Source organism: Pelophylax lessonae, assembly GCF_965119305.1.
Source record: "Pelophylax lessonae genome assembly, chromosome: 2".
NCBI lineage: Eukaryota > Metazoa > Chordata > Amphibia > Anura > Ranidae > Pelophylax > Pelophylax lessonae.
Window position 1 is genome coordinate 611,695,438 of NC_138769.1, and position 9,269 is coordinate 611,704,706.

Genomic DNA, 9,269 nt, shown 5'->3' on the forward strand with positions numbered 1-9,269 from the left:
ACACATGGGACTTTTCTCTAAGGATTTTATTATGGTTTTATGGAATTGTTTTATGATTTTTGTTTGCTTTATAAACACCACAAAGTGATAATATGACCAGTGGCAAATTCAACAAGAAAGATGCACATTGCAGAATTTTATCTGATAATTTAAAGAGAGCGCACTAGTATTTTTTTCAACACCTTTATCATTTTTTCCAGTTTTATTCAGGGATTTCTAAGTGCAGCAATCTGTCTAGTCGGCTAGCGCATCATAGCATCTTTTTTCCATACCTTGGCCAATGGGCTTGTATTATTTAAAAATTACAAGGCTTCTGAATGGTAGAGCTGCATGAAGGCTGGTTTGATCTATATTTGGCAGCAAAGGATCTTGAAAAGCTGCTAAAACACAGCTCTGCATGTGCTTAATGCTACTACATCAGTCCAGCTTTTCTGTAATAGAAATCATTTGTTTGGGCCAGCTTGGACCAAACTATTCAAAGCAATAGTAAACCTGGAATGTTCCTTTAATCAAAAGCTAGTCTGGTTGCTTTAGGTTGATTGTGCTTTTTTTTATTTTTTAGTCATACATTTTTTTGTTCTTTGCAGGATGTCTGGGGCCAGAATTGTTGGACACATGGCCCATGCTTTGAAGAAGGGAGAGTTTGGTGTTGCTGGAATCTGTAATGGTGGTGGAGGAGCCTCTGCAATCCTGATTGAGAAACTATAAAAGCAAAACAATGAACCATACTTTGCACAGTTTTTATAATCTGGCTTAATCTGTTACATCCTGTCTCCGCTCAGAAGCTGAAGAAGATTGTCTTGTGATTCAACAACCTATTTCACATTCGGTAAAGAACACGGCACACCTTACCTGGCCCTTCGGAAGGAAGTTTCAGTCTTAACCTTTAACGACTGCAACAATGTTGCTGCTTTATATTGGTTTATTACATTTTATCAGTAAGACCATTGCAAATAATAAACGCTATACAATGGTAAACCATAAATGATCCCACCAATACACCTTAAAGCTGAAGTTTAGGCAAAATGCAGCATCTATATAAATCTGTAATTAAGTTTTAAACCAGGTCCTGCAGGCTGATTGCTGTAGAAATCCTCCCTTCACTGATGCTGGTTGTCTTCAGAATGGTGAACTTCTGGTGCTGCATTGTGTGTCCTGTCCAGGATCTGACTCTGCATTCTTTGCCCCTCCATTTGCAGTACTCCTTGCATTCTTTTCAAACAGTTCTGAGAGTGGAGGAGGGAAATCTGTCATTCCTCTTGTGCTCCTCCATTCACAGATTGTACTCCATTCTTTGACTTGAATGCAAGGAAGAGGAAGGGCAAGGGCAAAGTCACTCTCGGGACAATCTTTGTGAACACATCCAAGCCAATAACCCATGCGGCACGAAGTTCACATTTGTTAAGTGGGGGGGATTTCTGCAGGACAGGAGATACCTATATATGATTTTAGGCGTTGGGTTTTTCCTGAATAAAAACGTTATAAAGGTGGGTGTAGGGCTGCTGGGCATACAGCAAAGTGAAGTCCTCGAACTGAATATATATCCCCTCTTCTACATTGAAACCATAAATGGACAATTTGTACACTCCATGTGCTTCGCAAGTAAACTAGTTTTCCAGTAGCACCTTAATAATGGTTACTTGCTGTGGTGAGAACATAAAGTGATAAGCTATCAACAAACAGCCTTTTTCTACAATTGTGCAGGAACGTCTCTTTAGTACAACAATAAACCTACTTTCATATCTAAAGTTGGTGCTGGTGGTTTTAATTTATCTGTAAATCAAAATGTTTTTGGTCTTTAGAGGAACTGAGCTTTCCAAAACAGGTTGAAGGATGACTAAGGTTTAGGTGGTGTGTGCTAGCCCTCTCGTTAGAAAATATGTAATGAAGATGAGTATTCTACTGGATTTGTATAGTGCCAGCAGTTGGGCAGTGCTTTACATGGGAGACAGTGCAATTACAATATGGTTCAATACTGGAGGATTAGGAGAACCCTGCTCGTGGTGCTTACAACATAAAGGTCCAATTTACTATGCCTGGTTCAAGTCAGTGTCTGGCAGGGGCTAGTTCAAAACCAAAGCTGCACTTCAGACTGTTTTCTCTGCCACTCCTGGACAACTTGTAAGCACATTCCTGTGAAACTGGCATTTAAAAGCATCTGTGGGCAGGATGTGCCTGGTGGGAGCCCAGGCTGAGGCTGTTGATAGAAGAGGATCTGTTAGAGCCTCGAGCAGCACCCATAGTTTGGCATTGGTTCACAAGGAATCCCCTGTCAGCATGGATGGCTTCTTGGGACTCAACTGCAGTGTCTCCCCTCAATAGAGCAAAAGCAGGCTCAAGTTGTCCTGCAGGGAATCCAATTGCACACGTGTACAGACTAGCATTCCAGTGTTTCTTTTGTCCATTTCTCACTAAGCGAATGAGATCCCACTGGTGACGGAGGAGCAAACATGGGTGCTGTGCAGGTGCCCGATGTCCTTATTCAAGGACCTCATTGGTTGTTAGGATGACAGCTGCAAAAAGGTTGTAATGGTGCACAATAACAACCTGTGGCTTTGTGCAACTAAAGGGCACGTTTGAACCACCTGCTAATTTGTGTAAAATTTTTTGCAGTTTGTAGGCATTTTACCAAGGCATCCTGGCTGGAAAAGACTGCTCTAAGTATGTTAATGTGCACTACTCTCTCACTTAGTATTTGCATGGAGCACTGTAGTTCATTATGTAGTGAAAATATGGATATTTTGTCTATTTCACTGCTAACATATGATTCACTGCCAATATGTACATTTGTAATTGACTTTTAATTACCTTTTGAAATTATCTTTAGTGTTCAAAGGGGAAATAAGTTCCTTTCAGTGCATTGTACACCGATTCCTTTATTACTGCCTCTGAGCAGCAATACAAGGGGGGAGGGGAGTTAAATGTATTTGCCAGCCACCACAATGTGGGGGGGGGGTTGTTAATGTAATAACACAATGGGAGTTATTGATGCACTCCCTGGCACCATGGGGGTTATTGCGTCCACTGACAATAATACTGGGGGGTTTAGGCTTATGCTCCATGCTCCCTGACACCAATACTGGTTGTTATTCTACTCCCAACATCAGTATGCATTGCAATAAACTTCATAAAAGGCAGCAGGACTAATATATATTTGGGCACTGAGGCATGAAAATGTCTTGCTATGGTGTGGTGCCCTGGGGGTGTTGAAGGCTGCATTTGGGGAACTCTATAGTTTTCAGGATGACCACCACTGGTTTAGATACACTTAACCATCTCTACATAGTTAGTCTGGTTGAAAAGACACACAAGTCCACGTAGTTCAACCAACAAAAGGGGGGGGGGGGGGATTACAATCCTATATACAGTACAAAATTCCATACCCACATTTGATCCAGAAGAAGGCAAAAAAAAGCAAAGCCTGGTCCAATTCGCCCCAGCAGGGGGGCAATTCCTTGCCCATTACCCAGGTGGCAATTGGATATTTCCTGGATCAACTTTACCTATAAATGGTAGTATGCAGTTATATTATGCACATTTAGGAAACCAGGCATTTTCTAAAACCATCTACTGAGCTGGCCAGAACCAGCGCTTGAGGGAATTTATTCCACATTTTCACAACTTACTGTGAAGAAACCTTTCCGTATTTGCAGATTAAATTTATTTTCCTCCAGACTTGGAGTGCCCTTTGTCCTCTGTGATGACCTTTACCACTTGCTGGCGGTCCACCGCAGATATACTGCGGCAGGCTGACTCGGCTACGGTGGTTCGCGGGAGCACTTCTGGCGGCACGCGGTATCGCGTGCTGGCCCTGAGTAGGCAGTGGGGATGCTGATCCAGGGGGCCGGTGGCCGCGATTGCCACCGGCACCCACGATCGCTCCTCGCTGAGAGAGAACGACTGTCTGCTGTGTAAACACAGCAGACCATTCTCTCTGAAATGATCAGCGTGCCTGTGATCCTCCTATATAGGATCACAGGTCTTGTGTTCATTTCACAAGTCCATCCCCCATACAGTTAGAAAACACCTCCTATAGGCTCACACTTAACCCTTTGATCGCCACTGGATTAACCCCTTCCTTGCCAGTGTCATTACAGGAGCAGTGCTTATTTTTAGCCCTAATTACTATAGTAATGTCACTGGTGCTCCCAAAAAGTGTCAAATGTCGGCGGTCCGATCTGTCTGCCGCAATGTCGCAGTCCCGCTAAAAATTGTGGATCGTCGCCATTACTATAAAAATAAATGACAAATCTTTCCCCTAGTTTGTAGACACTAACTTTTGCGAAAAACCAATCAAAATACACTTATTGGGATTTTTTTTACCAAAAATATTTAGCAGAATACAAAATGGCCTAAAAGGATGAAAACAAAGATTTTGAAATTTATTTTTTTGGGGAATGTTATATAGCAGAAAGCGAAAAATGAATTTTTAATTCATACTTGCCTGTAAAATCCGTTTCTTGAAGTACATCAGGGACAGAGCCATAAATCATTAACATATGGGTTATATAGCCACCTATAGGTGAAGGACACTGGCAACTAATCAGAATTGATGCTTCCCCCCCCCCCCTATTTAACCCCTCCCATACAGAAAATACCTCAGTTTTGTGGCAAGCAATAAAAGACCCCATAGAAGAGGGGAGGGAGGATCTCTGTGTCCCATGATGTACTTCAAGAAATGGATTTTACAGGTAAGTATGAATTAAAAATCCATTTTTCTTTTCATAAATCATGGGACACAGAGCCATAAATCATAACATATGGGATGTCCCAAAGCAATGCGATTGAGGGGGACACCAAAAAATAAATACCACCATCTGACCCTTAACAGAATGATTACACCGCCGCCTGCAGTACACTGTGGCCAAAAGCATGATTACACCGCCGCCTGCAGTACACTGTGGCCAAAAGCAGACTCCTCCTGGGTCCCAACATCCACTCTATAGAAACAAGTGAATGTATGCACCGACGACCAGGTTGCGGCCTTGCAAATCTGAGCCATAGAGGCTTGATGGCGATGTGCCTTTACAGGAAAAGGTGGAACCTTTCCTACTAAACCATATGCCTGGGTAATAACCTGGCATTTCCAACACGAAATCATAGATTTAGATGCTGCCACCCCCCTTCTGAGGCCTTCTGGCAGCACAAACAAGCGCTCGGTCTTGCGAATCAGCTGTTTTTTGTAAATAAAATGTAAGTGCACGCATTACATCAAGAGAAGAGTGAGGATCTGGGAAAAAAAGAAGGTAGTATAATGTCCTGATTCAAATGAAAGGTGGACACTACCTTGGGCAAAAAATCTGGGTGAGGATGTAAAATCTCAAGAATGGCTTTTTTACAAGAAAGAGCTGCTAGTTCCGATACCCTTCTAGCCAAAGTTATCGCAATCAAAAAGACCAGTTTCTTGGTCAAAAGAACCAGGGGAACCTGCCCCAGAGGTTCAAAAGGCTGTTTTTGAAAAACTGCCAACACCAGATTCAAGTCCCAAGGACACAACGATGGCTTCACTGGTGGAAGCAAACTTAATATTCTCCGGACGAAGGAATGAACCAATGAATGGGAAGCGATCGGTTCCTGGAAAAAGACTCATAAAGCTGAAATCTGCCCCTTAATTGTGTTCAGGGCTAATTTCATATCTACCCCTGCTTGCAGGAAGGATAGAATTCGCCTGATATTTGTGCGGGGATGCCATTTCCTGGCTTCACACCAGGCAATGTAGGATTTCCAGACCCTGTAATAAATATTTCTCTATCGCTCATTGACAGACGTAGTCTTCTTGATTCTCAAGAGCTGGGTTATGTTGTCTCCGCAGGAGTAGGACTAGGCAGAAAGACAAAACGTTCTGGCTCCACCTTAGGGGCAGTCCCTGAGGGTATATCCTCCCTCTCTCTGCTACAGGGAATCAGTTTTCTCTATCGCTCATTGACAGACGTAGTCTTCTTGATTCTCAAGAGCTGGGTTATGTTGTCTCCGCAGGAGTAGGACTAGGCAGAATGACAAAACGTTCTGGCTCCACCCTAGGGGGCAGTCCCTGAGGGTATATCCTCCCTCTCTCTGCTACAGGGAATCAGTTTTTTTCTGTCTAGTCAGGAGTAAGGACCTAAGTTCCTTGCTGGGATCTTTTGGTCCTGGCAAGACTTTTTTTCTTTAAGAAAAAGACATTTTTTAGGTAGTGTTCTCCAGTGTTTTTTTCCTGTGAGATCTTCAAGCAAAAATGCCAGACTGGGCGACACTTGTGGTCACCCCAGCCGGCCTACGAGCGCGTGCAGACCAGGCATTGCGCTTGGTCGGCCGCGACATATTCAAGTAAGTATGCGGGGCCGGGCGACGGGCTGGATGTGAGATCCAGTGGTCACCCCGGTTTCTGCCTAAAAGCGCGTGCAGACCAGTGCGCTGAGTCGGCCGCGACGGAGTCCCAGTAAAGGGACTGACTTTGCGAGTTAAAAGCTCGCTTGGACGCCAGGACCAGAGAGTCGAGGCGTCCACAAACCCCCACCTCGGTGGAGAGGGTATTATGAAGAGAGGGTGCCTGTCGGTTCGGTATGGTGAGTAAAACGTTCCCTTTTTTCCTCATTTATGAGGCAGTATATATTATGGGCCCCTCCATATATAGTCAGTATATATCTGACACTTACAAGTCCCCCTTGTAATACAGCATGTGTTTGTGGGAAGTGGACTTGGTTCAAGAGCTAACACTCTACCCAGCAGACTGTAACATTACAGCAAACATAGGAGGTATAATCCTACCTTATGTGCAGTGTATCTCTGTAGATCCATATGTCACCTCTCAGCAGAGTGCAGGTGGATGTGCTGGGAAGACGATATCGGCGGTCCGCCGCCATTTTGCCGTAGACCGAATGCATGTATGTCCTCAGGTCACGCCGGCCGCCATGTTTTTGGAGTCTTATGTCTCTTCTATGGGGGCGGCCATGTTTTGTGAGCCCAGCTTCCTCGTGGAGGGCTGGGAACGCCGGAAGGCGTACACAGGGGGCGGAGCCACGCCTTCTGCCCTGGAAAAAGCAAACAGCTCCTTCCAGTCTGTGTAAGACAGACGCTGGCTGCAGTTTGTTGGAAACTGCACTGCATCGGTTGGTGAGCCTTGGGGGTCCCTCTCTCTCTCTGGGATCGAGAAGCAGGTACTCTGAGGGGCGCTATTGCGCTAGGGGGAGACACACACAAAAAAAAAAAAAAGTTTTTTTGTTTATTGCTGGCAAAAAGTGTCCTGTATTAACATGGACCCTGCCACTCATGTATCTCCTCCGGATCCCCTCGAGGGGTCTGCGGGATCCTCCAGCACCCCATTGACTATTGAATCTTTGTCAGCCATTATGGAAACTTTTGTGTCCCGGGTGGAAGTGGCTTGTCAGGGACAGGGCGCAAGAAAGCGACCCCCGCCTAACCCCTTATTATCTGAAACCTCGGATTCAGACTCTGAGCCTATTTCTGCAGTTGCAGGTACTTCATCTGGTATTGGTGTCTCGGGTCCTGTCTCTTCAGACAGTGAGGAGGATGTTTCGGCATCTGCCATAGCCCGAGAGGAAGCGTTGGTAAACGCACTCATTGTATCTGTTCAAGAGACTTTAAGGTACAGGGTATTCCATCAGAAATAGCTGAAACTGAGATCCCTTTTGGGACTAAAAAGCGCATCAAAGTGGCAAAGGTTTTTCCATTGCCCAAATGTTTTGGCAATCCAATCGATGAAGAATGGCGTCTGCCAAAACGCACTTTTAATATTTCCAAACGCATTGACAGGCGTTATCCGTTTGAGGAAACCCTTATTAAGAAATGGACAGAACCACCTGTGGTGGATTCACCTATTGCTAGATTGAATAAAGCCACGGTTATTCCTTTAGAAGACGCTCCGTCTTTTAAAGATCCAGTGGATCGCAAGATAGAAGCTATGTCTCGCACCATGTTTTCCTTGATTGGATCAGCTTTCAGGCCAATAATTGCTATTGGTCTGGTTTCGCAGGCTGTAACTGAATGGACCAAGTGGTTACGCCGGGACTTAGAAGAAGTCCCTCAGGCGGTATCAGATTTGTTGGAACAAATGATACAGGGGTTACAGTTTGTATGTGATGCGGCGTTAGACGCCACTCCATTAATGGCGCGAGCATCAGTCTCAGCAGTGGTTCTCAGGCGTACACTGTGGCTAAAAGGTTGGATAGCCGACCAAGGTTCCAAAAAAGCATTGGCCAATATCCCCTTTTCAGGAGAGCGTCTATTTGGAGCCAACTTAGATGAGATCATTAAGGATCTCACCGGTGGAAAAAGCACCTTTTTACCACAAAATTTTAAAGGTAGAGGAACTCGTCAAAGACGAGGGCCTTCTTTTTCTGCTCACAAGAGGTTTTTTCGTCCAGCGGGTGAAAAAACTAAGTCCTCCAAGCCTCCTGCAGGAGGCGTCAGGGGTCGTTGGTCGGGCAAGCAAAAGCCCGCCCCCTCCAGACCTGAAGATAAACCATCCAAAGCCTGAAGGTGCGCCCCCACCCGTAACTGGGGTGGGGGGACGTCTTCGCCGGTTCCCGGATCCATGGCTTTCCAGAATCCCGGACAAATGGGTTTGCGAGGTCATAAAGTCAGGATACAAGATCGAGTTTCGATCTCTCCCACCGGCGCGATTCTTCCCTTCCAATATCCGACTATCTCCGGATCGTCTAGAAGATCTGCGGAGAGCAGTCACAGATCTACTACAACAAGGAGTGGTAGTCCACGTTCCTTGGACAGAACGGTTTCAAGGGTTTTATTCAAACCTGTTTACAATACCCAGGAAAGAGGGCAAAGTGCGTCCAATTCTGGACTTAAGAGCGCTCAATTCTTTCGTCAACATAAGAAGATTCAGAATGGAGTCCATTCGCACGGTAGCAGCCTTCCTGCATCCAGGGGATGTCTTAGCGTCCATAGACATCAAGGACGCCTATCTTCACATTCCCATTTTCGCAGGACATCAGCGTTTTCTACGCTTTTCCGTAGAGGAGAACCACTATCAGTTTGTGGCGTTACCTTTCGGTCTCGCCACGGCTCCGCGGGTCTTCACAAAGGTGTTGGCCCCAATGTTGGCACTTCTGCGCCAAAGAGGTATATCGATTCTAGGTTACCTAGACGATCTTCTGCTTCATGCAGAATCTCCTCAGACCTTGCTACAAAACATAGAAATTACTATGATTTCTTTACAGGAATTCGGGTGGCTGGTGAACCAGCAAAAGTCATGGTGGCTTCATTCGAAGCAGTCCCATTTGCCCAGTCCCATACCCGAATTCTTCAGCAAG

General features: G+C 45.2%; 1 protein-coding gene across 1 annotated transcript in view; it reads left to right on the plus strand.

The window, feature by feature from the left end:
- The window catches only part of ACAT1 (acetyl-CoA acetyltransferase 1), a 76,873-nt gene extending 76,064 nt beyond the window's left edge, over window positions 1-809 (plus strand). The window contains exon 12 of the mRNA XM_082247380.1: window positions 588-809. Coding sequence (XP_082103506.1) covers window positions 588-708 — 121 coding nt within the window. The 3' untranslated portion in view covers window positions 709-809. The remainder of the gene's footprint in view (window positions 1-587) is intronic.
- Window positions 810-9,269: the final 8,460 nt, after the last annotated feature.